A 20,016-nucleotide genomic window follows, 5' to 3' on the forward strand; every position below is an offset into this window, starting at 1 on the left:
TGCCTCTGTGGCTCTCTATAGTGCCTCTCTGGCTCTCTATAGTGCCTCTGTGGCTCTCTATAGTGCCTCTGTAGCTCGCCATGGTGCCTCCCTAGGTCTCTATAGTGCCTCTGTGGTTCTCTATGGTGCCTCTGTGGTTCTCTATAGTGCCCCTGTAGCTCTCCATAGTGCCTCCCTAGGTCTCTATAGTGCCTCTGTAGCTCCCAATGGTGCCTCTGTAGTCCTCTATAGTGCCTCTGTGGCTCTCTATAGTGCCTCTGTAGCTCGCTATGGTGCCTCCCTAGGTCTCCATAGTGCCTCTGTGGTTCTCTATGGTGCCTCTGTGGCTCTCTATGGTGCCTCTGTGGTGCTCTATAGTGCCCCTGTAGCTCTCCGTAGTGCCTCCCTAGGTCTCTATAGTGCCTCTGTGGTTCTCTATGGTGCCTCTGTGGCTCTCTATGGTGCCTCTGTGACTCACTATAGTGCCCCTGTAGCTCTCCATAGTGCCTCCCTAGGTCTTTATAGTGCCTCTGTAGTTCCCTATGGTGCCTCTGTAGCTCGCTATGGTGCCTCTGTGGCTCTTTATAGTGCCTCCCTAGGTCTCTATAGTGACTCTGTAGCTCTCTATAGTGCCTTCCTAGGTCTCTATAGTGCCTCTGTGGTTCTCTATAGTGCCTCCCTAGGTCTCTATAGTGCCTCTGTGGCTCTCTCTAGTGCCTCTGTAGCTCTCTGTGGCTCTTTGTAGTGCCCCTGTAGTTCGCTATAGTGCCTCTGTGGTCCTCTATAGTGCCTCCCTAGGTCTCTATACTGCCTCTGTAGTTCTCTATGGTGCCTCTATAGCTCTCTATAGTGCCTCTGTGGCTCTCTATAGTGCCTCCCTAGGTCTCCATAGTGCCTCTGTGGTTCTCTATAGTGCCTCTGTAGCTCTCTATGGTGCCTCCCTAGGTCTCTATGGTGCCTCTGTAGCTCTCTATAGTGCCTCCTTAGGTCTCTATAGTGCCTCTGTGGTTCTCTATAGTGCCTCCCTAGGTCTCTATAGTGCCTCTGTAGCTCTCTATGGTGCCTCTGTAGCTCTCTATCGTGCCTCTGTGGCTCTCTATAGTGCCTCCCTAGGTCTCTATGGTGCCTCTGTGGTTCTCTATGGTGCCTCTGTAGCTCTCTATAGTGCCTCTGTGGTTCCCCATAGTGCCTCTGTAGCTCTCTATGGTGCCTCCCTAGGTCTCTATAGTGCCTCTTTAGCTCTCCCTAGTGCCTCTGTAGCTCACTATGGTGCCTCTGTGGCTCTCCATAATGCCCCTGTAGTTCTCTATGGTGCCTCTGTAGTCCTCTATAGTGCCTCCCTAGGTCTCTATAGTGCATCTGTAGCTCTCTATGGTGCCTCTGTAGCTCTCTATAGTGCCTCTGTAGCTCTCCATAGTGCCTCTGTGTTTCGCTATAGTGCCCCTGCAGCTCTCTATAGTGCCCCTGTGGTTCTCTATAGTGCCTCTGTGGCTCTCTATAGTGCCTCTGTGGTTCTCTATAGTGCCTCTGTGGCTCTCTATAGTGCCCCTGTAGGTCTCCATGGTGCCTCTGTAGTCCTCCATAGTGCCTCCCTAGGTCTCTATAGTGCCCCTGTGGTTCTCTATGGTGCCTCTGTGGCTCCCTATAGTGCCTCTGTGGCTCACTATAGTGCCTCCCTAGGTTTCTATAGTGCCTCTGCGGTTCTCTATAGTGCCTCCCAAGCTTTCTATAGTGCCTCTTTAGCTCTCTCTAGTGCCTCTGTAGCTCACTATGGTGCCTCTGTGACTCCCTATAGTGCCCCTGTAGTTCTCTATGGTGCCTCTGTAGTCCTCTATAGTGCCTCCCTAGGTCTCTCTAGTGCCTCTGTGGCTCTCTATAGTGCCTCTGTAGCTCTCTATAGTGCCTCTGTGGTTCGCTATAGTGCCCCTGTGGCTCTCTATAGTGCCCCTGTGGTTCTCTATGGTGCCTCTGTGGCTCTCTATAGTGCCCCTGTGGTTCTCTATAGTGCCTCTGTGGCTCTCTATAGTGCCCCTGTAGGTCTCTATGGTGCCTCTGTAGTCCTCTATAGTGCCTCCCTAGGTCTCTATAGTGCCTCTGTATTCTCTATGGTGCCTCTGTAGCTCTCTATAGTGCCTCTGTAGCTCTCTATAGTGCCTCTGTGGTTTGCTATGGTGCCCCTGTAGCTCTCCATAGTGCCTCCCTAGGTCTCTATAGTGCCTCTGTAGTTCTCCATAGTGCCTCTGTAGCTCTCTAGTGCCTCTGTAGTACTCTATAGTGCCTCTGTAGCTCTCTCTAGTGCCTCTGTAGCTCCCTATGGTGCCTCTGTGGCTCTCTATAGTGCCCCTGTAGTTCTCTATGGTGCCTCTGTAGTCCTCCATAGTGCCTCCCTAGGTCTCTATAGTGACTCTGTAGCTCTCTATAGTGCCTCCCTAAGTTTCTATAGTGCCTCTGTGGTTCTCTATAGTGCCTCCCAAGCTTTCTATAGTGCCTCTTTAGCTCTCTCTAGTGCCTCTGTAGCTCACTATGGTGCCTCTGTGGCTCTCTATAGTGCCCCTGTAGTTCTCTATGGTGCCTCTGTAGTCCTCTATAGTGCCTCCCTAGGTCTCTATAGTGCCTCTGTAGTTCTCTATGGTGCCTCTGTAGCTCTCTATAGTGCCTCTGTAGCTCTCTATAGTGGCTCTGTGGTTCGCTATGGTGCCTCCCTAGGTCTCTATAGTGCCTCTGTAGCTCTCTCTAGTGCCTCTGTGGCTCTTTGTAGTGCCCCTGTAGTTCTCTATAGTGCCTCTGTGGTCCTCTATAGTGCCTCCCTAGGTCACTATAGTGCCTCTGTAGTTCTCTATGGTGCCTCTGTAGCTCTCTATAGTGCCTCTGTGGCTCTCTATAGTGCCTCCCTAGGTCTCCATAGTGCCTCTGTGGTTCTCTATGGTGCCTCTGTAGCTCTCTATGGTGCCTCCTTAGGTCTCTATAGTGCCTCTGTAGCTCTCTATAGTGCCTCCTTAGGTCTCTATAGTGCCTCTGTGGTTCTCTATAGTGCCTCCCTAGGTCTCTATAGTGCCTCTGTAGCTCTCTATGGTGCCTCTGTAGCTCTCTATGGTGCCTCTGTGGCTCTCTATAGTGCCTCCCTAGGTCTCTATGGTGCCTCTGTAGTTCTCTATGGTGCCTCTGTAGCTCTCTATGGTGCCTCTGTGGTTCCCCATAGTGCCCCTGTAGCTCTCTATGGTGCCTCCCTAGGTCTCTATAGTGCCTCTTTAGCTCTCTCTAGTGCCTCTGTAGCTCACTATGGTGCCTCTGTGGCTCTCTATAATGCCCCTGTAGGTCTCTATGGTGCCTCTTTAGTCCTCTATAGTGCCTCCCTAGGTCTCCATAGTGCCTCTGTAGTTCTCTATGGTGCCTCTGTAGCTCTCTATGGTGCCTCTGTAGCTCTCTATAGTGCCTCTGTGGTTCGCTATAGTGCCCCTGTAGCTCCCTATAGTGCCCCTGTGGTTCTCTATAGTGCCCCTGTAGCTCTCTATAGTGCCTCCTTAGGTCTCTATAGTGCCTCTGTGGTTCTCTATAGTGCCTCCCTAGGTCTCTATAGTGCCTCTGTAGCTCTCTATGGTGCCTCTGTAGCTCTCTATGGTGCCTCTGTGGCTCTCTATAGTGCCTCCCTAGGTCTCTATGGTGCCTCTGTAGTTCTCTATGGTGCCTCTGTAGCTCTCTATAGTGCCTCTGTGGTTCCCCATAGTGCCCCTGTAGCTCTCTATGGTGCCTCCCTAGGTCTCTATAGTGCCTCTTTAGCTCTCTCTAGTGCCTCTGTAGCTCACTATGGTGCCTCTGTGGTCTCTATAATGCCCCTGTAGGTCTCTATGGTGCCTCTTTAGTCCTCTATAGTGCCTCCCTAGGTCTCCATAGTGCCTCTGTAGTTCTCTATGGTGCCTCTGTAGCTCTCTATGGTGCCTCTGTAGCTCTCTATAGTGCCTCTGTGGTTCGCTATAGTGCCCCTGTAGCTCCCTATAGTGCCCCTGTGGTTCTCTATAGTGCCCCTGTAGCTCCCTATAGTGCCCCTGTGGTTCTCTTTAGTGCCTCTGTGGCTCTCTATGGTGCCTCTGTAGCTCTCTATGGTGCCTCCTTAGGTCTCTATAGTGCCTCTGTAGCTCTCTATAGTGCCTCCTTAGGTCTCTATAGTGCCTCTGTGGTTCTCTATAGTGCCTCCCTAGGTCTCTATAGTGCCTCTGTAGCTCTCTATGGTGCCTCTGTGGCTCTCTATGGTGCCTCTGTGGCTCTCTATAGTGCCTCCCTAGGTCTCTATGGTGCCTCTGTAGTTCTCTATGGTGCCTCTGTAGCTCTCTATAGTGCCTCTGTGGTTCCCCATAGTGCCCCTGTAGCTCTCTATGGTGCCTCCCTAGGTCTCTATAGTGCCTCTTTAGCTCTCTCTAGTGCCTCTGTAGCTCACTATGGTGCCTCTGTGGCTCTCTATAATGCCCCTGTAGGTCTCTATGGTGCCTCTTTAGTCCTCTATAGTGCCTCCCTAGGTCTCCATAGTGCCTCTGTAGTTCTCTATGGTGCCTCTGTAGCTCTCTATGGTGCCTCTGTAGCTCTCTATAGTGCCTCTGTGGTTCGCTATAGTGCCCCTGTAGCTCCCTATAGTGCCCCTGTGGTTCTCTATAGTGCCTCTGTGGCTCTCTATAGTGCCTCTGTGGTTCTCTATAGTGCCTCTGTGGCTCTCTATAGTGCCCCTGTAGGTCTCTATGGTGCCTCTGTAGTCCTCCATAGTGCCTCCCTCGGTCTCTATAGTGCCTCTGTGGTTCTCTATGGTGCCTCTGTGGCTCTCTATAGTGCCTCTGTGGCTCACTATAGTGCCTCCCTAGGTTTCTATAGTGCCTCTGCGGTTCTCTATAGTGCCTCCCAAGCTTTCTATAGTGCCTCTTTAGCTCTCCCTAGTGCCTCTGTAGCTCACTATGGTGCCTCTGTGGCTCTCTATAATGCCCTTTTAGTTCTCTATGGTGCCTCTGTAGTCCTCTATAGTGCCTCCCTAGGTCCCTATAGTGCCTCTGTAGTTCTCTATGGTGCCTCTGTAGCTCTCTATAATGCCTCTGTAGCTCTCTATAGTGCCTCTGTGGTTCGCTATAGTGCCCCTGTAGCTCTCTATAGTGCCCCTGTGGTTCTCTATAGTGCCTCTGTGGCTCTCTATGGTGCCTCTGTGGTTCTCTATAGTGCCTCTGTGGCTCTCTATAGTGCCCCTGTAGGTCTCTATGGTGCCTCTGTAGTCCTCCATAGTGCCTCCCTAGGTCTCTATAGTGCCTCTGTGGTTCTCTATGGTGCCTCTGTGGCTCTCTATAGTGCCTCTGTGGCTCTCTATGGTGCCTCTGTGGCTCTCTATGGTGCCTCTGTGACTCATTATAGTGCCTCTGTGGCTCTCTATAGTGCCTCCCTAGGTCTCTATAGTGCCTCTGTAATTCTCTATGGTGCCTCTGTGGCTCTCTATAGTGCCTCTGTGGCTCTCTAGTGCCTCTGTAGTTCCTTATGGTGCCTCTGTGGCTCTGTATGGTGCCTCTCTAGGTCTCTCTAGTGCCTCTGTGGTTCTCTATGGTGCCCCTGTGGCTCTCTCTAGTGCCTCTGTAGCTCTCTATGGTGCCCCTGTAGCTCTCTATAGTGCCTCTGTAGCTCTCCATAGTGCCTCTGTAGCTCTCCATAGTGCCTCTGTAGTTCTCTATCGTGCCTCTGTGGCTCTCTATAGTGCCTCCCTAGGTCTCTGGTGCCTCTGTAGCTCTCTATGGTGCCTCTGTAGCTCTCTATAGTGCCTCTATGGTTCCCTATAGTGCCTCTGTAGCTCTCTATAGTGCCTCCCTAGGTCTCTATGGTGCCTCTGTAGTTCTCTATGGTGCCTCTGTAGCTCTCTATAGTGCCTCTGTGGTTCCCCCTAGTGACTCTGTAGCTCTCTATAGTGCCTCCCTAGGTCTCTATGGTGCCTTTGTGGTTCTCTATAGTGCCTCTGTGGCTCTCTATAGTGCCTCCCTATGTCTCTATAGTGCCTCCGTAGTTCTCTATAGTGCCTCTGTAGCTCTCTATAGTGCCCCTGTAGTTCTCTATGGTGCCTCTGTGGCTCTCTATTGTGCCCCTGTAGTTCTCTATGGTGCCTCTGTAGTCCTCCATAGTGCCTCCCTAGGTCTCTATAGTGCCGCTGTGGCTCTCTATGGTGCCTCTGTGGCTCGCTATAGTGCCTCTGTGGCTCTCTATGGTGCCTCTGTAGCTCTCTAAAGTGCCTCTGTGGCTCACCATAGTGCCTCTCTGGGTCTCTATAGTGCCTCTGTAATTCTCTATAGTGCCTCTGTAGCTTGCTATGGTGCCTCCCTAGGTCTCTATAGTGCCTCTGTGGTTCTCCATGGTGCCTCTGTGGCTCTCTATGGTGCCTCTGTGGTTCTCTATAGTGCCCCTGTAGCTCTCCATAGTGCCTCCCTAGGTCTCTATAGTGCCTCTGTAGCTCTCTATGGTGCCTCTGTAGTCCTCCATAGTGCCTCCCTAGGTCTCTATAGTGCCTCTGTGGTTCCTTATGGTGCCTCTGTGGCTCTCTATGGTGCCTCTGTGACTCACTATAGTGCCCCTGTAGCTCTCCATAGTGCCTCCCTAGGTCTCTATAGTGCCTCTGTAGTTCGCTATGGTGCCTCTGTAGCTCTCTATGGTGCCTCTGTGGCTCTTTATAGTGCCTCCCTAGGTCTCTATAGTGACTCTGTAGCTCTCTATAGTACCTTCCTAGGTCTCTATAGTGCCTCTGTGGTTCTCTATAGTGCCTCCCTAGGTCTCTATAGTGCCTCTGTGGTTCTCTATGGTGCCTCTGTAGCTCTCTATAGTGCCTCTGTGGCTCTCTATAGTGCCTCCCTAGGTCTCCATAGTGCCGCTGTGGTTCCCTATAGTGCCTCTGTAGCTCTCTATGGTGCCTCCCTAGGTCTCTATAGTGCCTCTGTAGCTCTCTATAGTGCCTCCTTGGGTCTCTATAGTGCCTCTGTGGTTCTCTATAGTGCCTCCCTAGGTCTCTATAGTGCCTCTGTAGCTCTCTATGGTGCCTCTGTGGTTCTCTATAGTGCCTCCCTAGGTCTCTATAGTGCCTCTGTAGCTCTCTATGGTGCCTCTGTAGCTCTCTATCGTGCCTCTGTGGCTCTCTATAGTGCCTCCCTAGGTCTCTATGTTGCCTCTGTAGTTCTTTATGGTGCCTCTGTAGCTCTCTATAGCGCCCCTGTGGTTCCCCATAATGCCTCTGTAGCTCTCTATAGTGCCTCCCTAGGTCTCTATAGTGCCTCTGTAGCTCTCTATGGTGCCTCTGTGGCTCTCTATAGTGTCTCCCTAGGTCTCTATAGTGCCTCTGTAGCTCTCTATGGTGCCTCTGTAGCTCTCTATCGTGCCTCTGTGGCTCTCTATAGTGCCTCCCTAGGTCTCTATGTTGCCTCTGTAGTTCTCTATGGTGCCTCTGTAGCTCTCTATAGCGCCTCTGTGGTTCCCCATAATGCCTCTGTAGCTCTCTATGGTGCCTCCCTAGGTCCTTATAGTGCCCTTGTAGTTCTCTATATTGCCTCTGTAGCTCTCTCTAGTGCCTCTGTAGCCCTCCATAGTGCCCCTGTAGCTCTCTATGGTGCCTCTGTGGCTCTCTATAGTGCCTCCCTAGGTCTCTATAGTGCCTCTGTGGTTCTCTATGGTGCCTCTGTAGCTCTCTATAGTGCCTCTGTGGCTCCCTATAGTGCCTCCCTAGGTCTCTATAGTGCATCTGTAGTTCTCTATAGTGCCTCTGTAGCACCCTATAGTGCCTCCATAGGTCTCTATAGTGCCCATTTGGTTCTCTATAGTGCCCCTGTGGTTCCCTATAGTGCCTCTGTAGCTCGCTATAGTGCCCCTGTGGTTCTCTATAGTGCCTCTGTAGCTCTCTATAGTGCCTCTGTAGTTCTCTATAGTGCCTCTGTGGTTCTCTATAGTGCCCCTGTAGCTCTCCATAGTGCCTCCCTAGGTCTCTATAGTGCCTCTGTAGTTCTCTATAGTGCCTCTGTAGCTCTCTAGTGCCTTTGTAGTTCTCTATAGTGCCTCTGTAGCTCTCTATAGTGCCTCCCTAGGTCCCTATAGTGCCCCTGTAGCTCTCTATAGTGCCTCCCTAGGTCTCTATGGTGCCTCTGTAGCTCTCCATAGTGCCTCTGTAGCTCCCTATAGTGCCTCTGTAGCTCTCTATAGTGCCCCTGTGGCTCTCTATAGTGCCTCTGTGGTCCTTTATAGTGCCTCTGTAGCTCTCTCTAGTGCCTCTGTAGAATGCTGTGCTCTTTTCATCCCACACAAAAAGTGCATGTGCTGCTGAGCTCCTTTTACAAGAGGGGTGGTGTGTAGGGACCAGGTCATATTGTCAGTTCCATATTGACAATATCATTGTTGACAGCAGCATAGAGTTTTGGTCAGCTAGCTAGCATTAGCAGCGAGCTCCAAGCTAGCGATGGCCCCACTATGGGGCGAGAGAATGCTCTGGAATGGTTCCATAACAGCAATCTCTCCTCTGACAACCCATTTGAGATTGTCCAGAACGTCTGCTCCTATTTTGTCCATCTTCTGACCTATGCTCCTAAAAAGGGCAGAGTCGACGACCGACTCTTTCATGATGTGTGGATCCCGAGACACGCGTGACTTGTTGGGATTCTCTCAGCCAGACATCCCCACATTCCCAGTCCCAAGTGACAATACAAGTATGGTAGAGTTGATGGCTGGAGTTAGCAAAAGTGCCAATAAAACATCAAAAAAGGTCCCATTGCCACAAAGTAGCCGCTAAGCTCACTCACCCTGCAGCGTCAGTGCTCAACCACTTTGGTCTTTACTTTTTTCACTTTCACATATTTCACTTTCTGGATTATTTTTTGGGATTCAAAGATTTTTTTTTCAGATTCACACTTCCTGAAATAAGATTTTAATCTGAAAAATAAACATTTACAACTAGAAAAAAAAAAGATTTGAATCTGGGAAAAAAACAGAAGCTCAAATATTTAAAAGCCCTTCCATCCATACATTTTCTACCGCTTTTCTACCGCTTGTCCCTTTCATGGTCATGGGGGGCTGGAGCCTCAGGCGGGGTACACCCTGGACAAGTCACCACCTCATCACAGGGCCAACACAGATAGACAACATTCACACACTAGGGACCATTTAGTGTTGTCAATCAACCTATCCCCAGGTGCATGTCTTTGGAGGTGGGAGGGGCCTATCCCCAGGTGCATGTCCTTGGAGGTGGGAGGGGCCTATCCCCAGGTGCATGTCTTTGGAGGTGGGAGGGGCCTATCCCCAGGTGTATGTCTTTGGAGGTGGGAGGGGCCTATCCCCAGGTGCATGTCTTTGGAGGTGGGAGGTGCCTACTGCCAGGTGCATGTCTTTGGAGGTGGGTGGGTGCCTACCGCCAGGTGCATGTCTTTGGAGGTGGGAGGGGCCTATCCCCAGGTGCATGCCTTTGGAGGTGGGCGGGTGTCTACCGCCAGGTGCATGTCCTTGGAGGTGGGAGGGGCCTATCCCCAGGTGCATGTCTTTGGAGGTAGGCGGGTGCCTACCGCCAGGTGCATGTCTTTGGAGGTGGGAGGGGCCTATCCCCAGGTGCATGTCTTTGGAGGTGGGAGGGGCCTATCCCCAGGTGCATGCCTTTGGAGGTGGGCGGGTGCCTATCGCCAGGTGCATGTCTTTGGAGGTGGGAGGGGCCTATCCCCAGGTGCATGTCTTTGGAGGTGGGAGGGGCCTATCCCCAGGTGCATGTCTTTGGAGGTGGGAGGGGCCTAGTGGGCGGGTGCCTACCGCCAGGTGCATGTCCCGAGCCAGGGAATCGAACCCAGGGCCTTCTCATTGTGAGCCAGAGCCATTGTCTATATGTAAATATTTGAAAGTGAAAAAGTAAAATAATTTACAGGAAAACAAGTCCCAGAGTGAATCAGAACTATATTCAACTTGAAATAAATTGTGTGCACTTATTTTATTTTGGATACCCTGATGTGTTTTTCAAAATTCAGCATCTTTTTTTTTCAGTTTTAAAATGAGTACTAAAATTCAAATTTAGCTCCATGGAGATAGTGTCTCTCATAACTTCAATTGTTTTTAATCTTTTCTTTTTTCTTCTGTGCTACAATCACAACAATTTGAGGCACAGGTGAAGCCACAATACTGCTGTGACATTACGCTACCCCGCACACACACACACACACACACACACACACACACACACACACACACACACACACACACACGCACACACGCACACGCACACGCTCACACTCACACTCACACTCACACTCACACTCACACACTCATTACACAAGTGGATAAGGGCCAATTGTCCAATGCATGGTGGAGCCAACATTCCGGGACATTACCATGTACCAGTGCATCCCAGGTACACTTTTAGTAGTGTGCACTTTACAATCTTTCAACCTAAACCCAACTGACAAATGCGGTTTTCTACTTAAGTCTTTTTTCATTACTAAATAAGTTGAATTACTAAATGTTATTTTACACAAGGAACATTTCAGGAATATATCACTTCCTGCTTTCCTTAGACTCCTAATGTCTCTGCTGTCTTCTTCAGAACTGAGCTGCACTTTAATCACCTCGCTGAGGACAACACCTTTGGCATCATTCCACATTCTAAGGTAATCATGCAACTTTTTTCAATGAAATGTACAGTGGTGGTCAAAAGTCTACATAGACTTGTAAAGAACATCATGTGTTGACTTTACAATCATTTCTACAACTCTTATGTTTTTGTGATGTAGTGATTGGAGCACATACTTGTTGCTCACAAAAAACATTCATGAAGTTTGCTTCTTTTATGAATTTATTATGGCTCTACTGAAAATGTGAGGGTGAAAAGTATACATACAGCAATGTTAATATTTGCTTACATGTCCCTTGGCAAGTTGACCTGCAATAAGGCGCTTTTGGTCGCCATCCACAAGCTTCTGCTTGACCACTTGACCACTAAATTGCTGCAGTTCAGCGAAATGTGTTGACATGGACTTGTTTCTTCAGCATTGTCCACACCTTTAAGTCAGGACTTTGGGAAGAAGTGTGATAAGAGGAATCCTTTTTTTGACATTACACGGACAAAGATAAGACCTCTGGAGGAAAGTTCTGTGGTCAGATGAAACAAAAATGGAGCTGTTTGGCCACAATACCCAGCAATATGTTTGGAGGAGAAAAGGTGAGGCCTTTAATCCCAGGAACACCATCCCTACCGTCAAGCATGGTGGTGGTAGTATTATGCTCTGGGCCTGTTTTGCTGCCAATGGAACTGCTGCTTTAAATGGGACAATGAAAAAGGAGGATTAGCTCCAAATTCTTCAGGACAAGCTAAAATCATCAGCCCGGAGGTTGGATCTTGGGCGCAGTTGGGTGTTCCAACAGGACAATGACCCCAAACACACCTCAAAAGTGGTAAAGGAATGGCTAAATCAGGCTAGAATGAAGGTTTTAGAATGGCCTTCCCAAAGTCCTGACTTAAAGGTGTGGACAATGCTGAAGAAACAAGTCCATGTCAGAAAAGCAACACATTTATCTGAACTGCAGCAATTTAGTGGTCAAGTGGTCAAGCAGAAGCTTGTGGATGGCTACCAAAAGCGCCTTATTGCAGGTCAACTTGCCAAGGGACATGTAAGCAAATATTAACATTGCTGTATGTATACTTTTCACCCTCACATTTTCAGTAGAGCCATAATAAATTCATAAAAGAAGCAAACTTCATGAATGTTTTTTGTGAGCAACAAGTATGTGCTCCAATCACTACATCACAAAAACATAAGAGTTGTAGAAATGATTGTAAAGTCATGACATGATGTTCTTTACAAGTGTATGCAGACTTTTGACCAGGCCAGTATGTCAGTAAAAGAAGTCGAGTGCATGCATGTAGTTGTGTGATGTGAGCTCCACAATAACCAAGGTGTGATCTTGTCTTGTGTAGCCTGAGGACAAGCAGCGAGCATCACAACAGTTCACTAAACTGCAGGCAGCCATGAAGGTGCTGGGCATCTCTGTTGATGAACAGAAGGCTCTCTGGCTCATTCTAGGCGCCATTTGCCACTTGGGTGCTGCTGGAGCAACTCAAGGTAGAAACATCCTCACTGCTGGTTTCACTTCAACTTCTCCCAAGGTGAAAGCAGCCCCTAGGTGTTGGTGCATATTAGGGATGGTCGATAATATCGGACCGCCGATATTATCGGCCGATAAATGCTTTAAAAAGTAATATCGGAAATTATCAGTATCGGTTTCAAGATTATCAGTATCGGTTTCCAAAAGTAAAATTTGTGACTTTCTAAAACGCCACTGTGTACACGGACGCAGGAAGATGGACAGAGCGCCAATTAATCCTTGAAGGCGCTGCCTTTGCGTACTGGCCCAGTCACATACTATCTACGGCTTGACACACGCACTAGCGAATGCAACGCATACTTGGTCAACAGCCATACAGGTCACACTGAGGGTGGCTGTACAAACAACTTAAACACTGTTACAAATATGCGCCACACTGTGAACCCACACCAAACAAGAATGACAAACACATTTTGGGAGAACATCTGCACCGTAACACAACATAAACACAACAGAACAAATACCCAGAACCCCTTGCAGATGCTTGTATTCAATCACACGTGATGACAAGGAGAAAAAGAATTAGCCCACTCTTTGAGCTTCATCTGTTGCACAAATAGACTAATAGTCTGGACTGAGTGAAGCTGTTTTATTTAGGTTTTGTGCCTTTTTTCCCCATGCACTTTAAAGGATGGCTGTGTTTTCTACTAGTCTAGACTGAAGCAGTTTTATTAATGTTCATGCACTTTAAAGGATGGCTGTGTTTTCTACTAGTCTAGACTGAAGCAGTTTTATTAATGTTCATGCACTTTAAAAGATGGCTGTGTTTTCTACTAGTCTAGACTGAAGCAGTTTTATTAATGTTCATGCACTTTAAAGGATGGCTGTGTTATCTACTAGTCTAGACTGAAGCAGTTTTATTAATGTTCATGCACTTTAAAGGATGGCTGTGTTATCTACTAGTCTAGACTGAAGCAGTTTTATTAATGTTCATGCACTTTAAAGGATGGCTGTGTTGTCTACTAGTCTAGACTAAAGCAGTTTATTTTTATTTTTGTGCCTTTCTTGTTTTTATTTGCACATTTTTGTTACTCATACAAATACGTTAAGAACAGGGCAGATTGAGCCCAAGTCAAAGTAAAGTATTTCCCATAGTTGTAGTGGGTATCAGGATTATTTCAGGGAGAGCATGTCCCAAATTCCAAGCTGCTGTTTTGAGGCATGTTAAAATAAATAATGCACTTTGTGACTTCAATAATAAAGATGGCAGTGCCGTGTTGGCACTTTTTTCCATAACTTGAGTTGATTTATTTTGGAAAACCTTGTTACATTGTTTAATGCATCCAGCGGGGCATCACAACAAAATGAGGCATAATAATGTGTTAAAATCCACCACTGTATATAGTATGTATATATATATATATATCGGTATCGGTAATTAAGAGTTTGACAATATCAGATATCGGTAAAAAAAGCCATCATTGGACATCTCTAGTGCATATAGTCCAGAGGTCTTTCACCTTCCTAAACTTAGCCAACCTTCAATGAGTGAAGGCAGTGGTCGCTTGAAAGACAAAATTGGAAACGATGTACTATAAAAGCTGACCAATCACAACGCTGCGCTCACAAAGCAAAACTTTTTCTGAGGTAGATGTAAATGTGTACTGCAGGAGGAGGAGGAGCCAGCTGGCATTTACACAAACTACGCACACATTTCAGCCTGTCTTAGTGTAAGGGCTGTATTTACTACATTATATCCTTCCTGTAGTCCACTTGTTTCCAATCAATAATTAGTGTTAACTGCAGAAATGATTGTATATATTTCATCAGGTTGAATGTTTTGATGTCATTCATGCATGAGCATCATGACAACACAAAATGATACAAAGAATTTTAAAGACCTCTTCAGGCAAAACTTTGGGAAGTTGTTTACACAAACCAAGCAAGATCTGGCTAATTGGACTCCTCTTTTCATTTCACTTCTAGGCAGAGTCAATGCAATTAAGATGACTGTGCTTCCAAAATATGTGGATCTGTTTCAATGCTTGCCTGTATTTATCCCTGCTACATTTTTCAAATATTAGACTCAATAATCTCATTTTATATTTGGAATGGCAAACAGCCACGTCTGCGCGAGGAGTTTTTACAAAGAGCAAAACATGATGGAGGTATGGCCCTTCCAAATTTCTGTATGTGTTACTTGGCCACCAACTTACCATACTGGACATATTACTACCTACATCAGGAAAGTCCTACATGGGTGAAGCTGGAGACACAATCTTTTGGTTCTGCTTCCTTAGCAGCCCTAATGGCTGCAGCTTTGCCTCTATCAGTGAAGACAATTAACATTAATCCTGTAATAAGTCATTCGCTCAAAATATACTGTCAATTTAGAAAACATTTGAACCTGCAAGGAATGAGCCTTTTCAGCCCAGGAGCATCAAATCACTGCTTTCCACCTTCAACAGCTTTTAATATGTGGCATCAAAGGGCTTTGAAATGCTTCAATGATCTTTTCATAGACAATATATTCGCCTCTTTTATGGAGTTGTCCAAGAAATGTAATCTACCCAGTTCCCATATATTTAGATATTTCCAGATAAGACCTTATGTTAAAACAATTCTTCCGCAGTTCCCTAACAAACCCTCTAAATCAACCACAGATGAAATGATGTCTTTAAATCCAACAAAGAAGAGGGCAATCTCACATATACTTAATTTACTCTCAGGATTAGAATGCACTTCCATGCCAAGAATCAGAACAAGACCTCCAAACATCAATAGATGATGTAACCTGGGCAAGAATTGAGAAAAGGATTGACTCATCTTCAATGTGTGCACGACACTCACTGCTCCAATTTAAAGTCATACACCAGGTGCACTTCTCAAAAGCAAAATTAGCAAAACTATTTCCCCAAATGAAGTCATTATGCGATAGATGTAAACTAGATAACACAACATTAATACACATGTTTTGGCTTTGTCCGAAGCTAAAGGGTTACTGGAAGTCCATCTTGGAAGCACTCTCTCTCTCCACGGTCTTAACAATTCAAATTGATCCAAACCCTTTCATTTCTGTATTTGGAATCATTCCTGAAGGGATGAAACTACCTGTCGGGGTTCACAAAATAGTTGCCTTTACCACGCTCCTCGCACGCCGCCTGATATTGTTGAAGTGGAAGGAGACTGTCCCGCCCTCAGTCTCCCACTGGATAAGGGACGTGCTTGCAAACCTGAAGCTGTAGAAAATAAGATATACATTACGGAGCTCTGAAAACAAGTTTTTTAAAGTGTGGAGACCTTTTTTGACTTTTTTTGACCAATCCTCTACACAAGTGCAGGAAGAGCCCTCGACATGGACCTAAATATGACTTCCCACGTTTCAGGCCTTGTCATGCTGCTTCTAAACTGTGTTTCAGCTTTCAATTACTTTGTTTCAAGTGCCTTGTATTGAACTCTTTTTTAAATATATTATTCATTTATTTATTAATTTTTTTTCTGGGTACTTTTGTACTCTTACTTTTGTTTTCTGTTTTTGTTTAGAGTGACAGCAGGGGCAGGGGATGAAGAGGGTTTGAATGTGTTGTTAATGTGAATGTGAAATCAATCAAAAGAACTATGAAAGAAAGACAAGACAAAAAGATGGAGCAGGAGGAGTCTGCTGGCCATGGAGATGGATTTTATTACAAAAAACAATGCTCAACAAGTCATTTCTAAAAAAAGAGTTTCAGTTTGAAAGAAGCTGAAAGAAGCTGAAATTAGCAAAACAGCGTGTGCGATCTATACCATGCCTGTGATCTACTAAGACCGCATGTCTTTGGAGCTTCATTTGTGTCTTTACAAAGAAAGCTTTTTTTGACACTAACATTTTTGTAACTGAGTTTTTTGCATTTGAATTTTGTCAACTGAATTTTTGTACATGTAATTATGCTGACAATTTCAATGGAAAAAAGCAACATGAGAAAGTGTTTCTACCGTGAAAAAGTGAGGGTTAATTAGTAGTGAGTGGGCTGTCCCTCTCATGGGTGGTTGGACGGGTAGCGGTGCCCGAGGGTGTTGGGGGGCCTGTGCCCCTCTGGCGTCGAATCTCCTTGGGCTCCCTCCCTCCCCAGGGGGCTAGGGGGGTCTGACTCCTGTATGGTGTGGGGTTAGGGGAGGCCATTTTCCCCACATATTAGGCCCTGGTGGTAGGGGTGTAACGGTACACAAAAATTTTGGTTCGGTACGTACCTCGGTTTAGAGGTCACGGTTCGGTTCATTTTCGGTACAGTAAGAAAACAACAAAATATACATTTTTTGGTTATTTATTAACCAAATTTGTAAACAATGGCTTTATCCTTTTAACATTGGGAACACTATAATAATTCTGCCCACGTTAATCAACATTAAACTGCCTCAAGTTGTTGCTCAGATTAAATAAAATGACAAAACTTTTCTTCTACATATAAAAAGTGCAACATTAAACAGTTTCAAGTCAACTCATCATGCTTAATTTATTACAACATTTGGGAAGCATGTAGTTGATTTTTATTATGTAAATGTTATATTTGTATCAACATGTGATAGCAGGGACCCTGCCATTCAAAACTAGGCTGCTGCATTACTAATGATTAATGTAACTATAGCTGAAAAAAATAGTACAATAGCAATAGGAGAGACTATTCATCCCTGAACACCATGGAGTTCATGTAGGCTTAATGATGCACTTACATTATTATATCAACTATCAGAGACAGAAACTCTTCATTTAACATAATGTCCTTTTTTGCTGCTTCAAAACAGCTCAATCAACACAGAAAAAGGTCAAGTGAACTAACAGACAGACAGGGCTTTGCTGTCCGTAACACACACACACACACACACACACACACACACACACACACACACACACACACACACACACACACACACACACACACACACACACACACACACACACACACACACACACACACACACACACACACACACACACACACACACACACACACACACACACACACCGCAAAATGAGCTAATGTTACGCTAAAAGCGAATTAGCCTTCACCTCAAGCCATGACTGCGAGCGAGCTGAGCTGCAGTTTGTTTCTAGAAGGTCAACGGGCTCATAGTGATGTTACTAGTAGTTGACTGGGAGGGAGAGTCCGCTGCCTGATGCTTACCTGCTAAACGCTTAGCACTGACTACATGCGCTCTGAATACGCACTGCTGATTGGCTGTTACCGCTCTGAATACTCACTGCTGATTGGCTGTTACCGCTCTGAATATGCACTGCTGATTGGCTGTTACCGCTCTGAATACTCACTGCTGATTGGCTGTTAGCGCTCTGAATACTCACTGCTGATTGGCTGTTAGCGCTCTGTGTGTAACCAATCAGATGGTTGTGTGGGCGGGACAATGCTGGGTGTGTGTAGAGGACTGACAGAGACAGGCAGAAGGAAGCGGAGGCGGCTACTTAATATGTTCGTGTGGAAACTCGTTCGGTACACCTCCGAACCGAACTGAAACCCCCGTACCGAAACGGTTCAATACAAATACACGTACCGTTACACCCTTACCTGGTGGTGCTGCCCAACTGCCCTGCGATAGTCCCTCTCTTGTGGAATTATTTATTTCTTTGTATTATTATTTTATTTATTATTTATTTACTTTGTTGTAATTGTTTGTATTATATGTACTGTATATGTGTTTGTATCTACTAGAAAGTGTGTATGTGTATGCATGCACGTGTGTGTGTGTGTGTGTATTGTTGCTGTATGTGTTTTAATGTCCCACTAATGAATGTACAAACATTTTAGCTGGACGCAGGCAGTTTACCCGCCATGAATGGGCTCAGAAGGCGGCCTACCTCCTGGGCTGCACCTTAGAGGAGCTGACATCGACTATATTCAAGCACCCTCCCAAAGGCTTGCAGCACTCCACCTCCTTCAGAGGAGGACCAGATGAAACTACCCAAGGTGACAACTCAGGTATCAACTCTAATTGCCATTATTAGCCATGTGTACATGAGCAAAATGTATTTCATCTAATCATAACTCTGATTAGAATGTTACCGTGTACATGCATCCTGTCAAAAAATATCCGATTATGACGTGCGTTTTAATGCAGGACACCTTAAATTAGAATACTTTATTTGTTTTGACATGCACAGCACATACCATAAACAAAAGTAGACGAAAAGGCAGAGACTTGCGCTGTAAACAAACATGACTCTGTGCATTTCTGCTTGTCCGACATTGTCAGGTTTTTTATACGTTTTTCCTTCAAGTAGTGGAAGATGTCAGAGGGATTGTCTTCTTTAGATGTTTCTTTTAGCCATGTAGACCACGTCCAGCCATGTAGACCACGTCCAGCCATGTAGACCACATCCAGTCATGTAGACCACGTCCAGCCATGTAGACCACGTCCAGCCATGTAGACCACGTCCAGCCATGTAGACCACGTCCAGCCATGTAGACCACGTCGAGCCATATAGACCACGTCCAGCCATGTAGACCACGTCCAGCCATGTAGACCACATCCAGCCATGTAGACCACGTCCAGGAAAGCCACAATGTGTCTACTTGCTCCCATTTGGACAAATGTATGATAAAACATTCATTTGACTTGTTGACCATGTAAGCACTAATCCAAGATGGAATACACTTTTAAGAACACACATGATTGTGGCAGACATGTTTGCTACAGTATAGTCTAACTTTCATTTTCATTGATGTTTTACAACAAGACAGTAGCTGACATTTTCTTCTACTCTTTATATTTTGACATCCAATAGTTGAATCATTTTGAAACATAAACAACAAGATATTTGTTATTTCATGCCATAAATCACAAAAGGCTATTCAGATAAAGAAAGTTAGCTAATAGAATAAACATTGTTTCTACTCTTTATGATTTGTGCATTTGGAGCAGTTGGAAGTGGAGAGGGAGTCCAAGAAACAGAGTGGCAATAAAATCCAAGGCAGAATCCACTAAAGCAGAAACTAAAAGGAAAATGCAAGCTGCTCAGAAATTTACCAGGAAGACTCATGTCAGAGTCATCAAAGCAAAAATGCCAAAGTAATGTGTAAATAATTAGATGAACCATCTGTGGCTGTGAAGTGAACACTAGTAAGGTTGTAAATACTGTATAGAGTAGACTAACCCATGTGGTTCCTGTGGATGTGAACACTAGTAAGGTTGTAAATACTGTATAGAGTAGACTAACCCATGTGGTTCCTGTGGATGTGAACACTAGTAAGGTTGTAAATACTGTATAGAGTAGGCTAACCCATGTGGTTCCTATATATTTACGTCAACTCTTGATAGTTTTTCAATTCTTTAAAAAAGCAGGAGCTTCACCATGACAACACATGTACACATCAGCATTGCCAGGATTATATATATTTATAAGACTTAAGTCTTATCCTTTTAATGGATTTCAGTGACATTCACAAGTGTTCACTCCATGCTCCACATTTTTACAAAGCCCCCCAAAAAGGCGTTGGGGCAAAGTCCGCCTCATTAGTAATGAGTCCGACTTCATTCCAGATTTTAGCCTTGGGCCTAGTTTACGGAGAATTGACGTGTCCGCAGGCTGAAAGGAGGAATACAAATGGCAGAAGGTAGCATCATTTAAATATAAAATCACATTTAAGCGATAACAGGAAAATAAGATCCTAAGTGTGTACATTTGCCATTTTTTCCTTCCCTTCTTGATCCTCCTTATTTTGTATTCCTTTTTTCTTTCTATGAAGAACATAATCATCTCCAGTAGCACCTGCCTTTACTATAGCTTTTATTTCAGTGCTATTACTTTGTAGGCAACAAGTAACATTTCACACATAAGACCTACCACAGACATTACTTCCAATATGTTACTAGCACAACATCACTCTTAAGTACTTGTTGCAGGTGTCTGAGTCTCTACCTTTTGAGGTGAAATACAACCACACTTTCCTGTGTTTGGGCCTGAATTTTAGTTAGACGCTTACCTTC

The 20,016-nt window shown here is 45.7% G+C and overlaps 1 protein-coding gene across 7 annotated transcripts in view; it reads left to right on the forward strand.

Annotated features, from left to right (window-relative positions):
- Positions 1 to 20,016, forward strand: part of myo18ab (myosin XVIIIA b) — a 227,897-nt gene that overhangs the window by 72,242 nt on the left and 135,639 nt on the right. For 6 of the 7 annotated variants that reach the window (XM_061973197.1, XM_061973193.1, XM_061973198.1 and 3 more), the window contains 3 exons: positions 10,541 to 10,604; positions 11,912 to 12,056; positions 17,838 to 18,008. In XM_061973197.1, coding sequence (XP_061829181.1) covers positions 10,541 to 10,604; positions 11,912 to 12,056; positions 17,838 to 18,008 — 380 coding nt within the window. The remainder of the gene's footprint in view (positions 1 to 10,540; positions 10,605 to 11,911; positions 12,057 to 17,837; positions 18,009 to 20,016) is intronic. The other variant, XM_061973194.1, reaches the window with a different exon arrangement.

This window comes from Nerophis lumbriciformis, linkage group LG17, assembly GCF_033978685.3.
Source record: "Nerophis lumbriciformis linkage group LG17, RoL_Nlum_v2.1, whole genome shotgun sequence".
NCBI lineage: Eukaryota > Metazoa > Chordata > Actinopteri > Syngnathiformes > Syngnathidae > Nerophis > Nerophis lumbriciformis.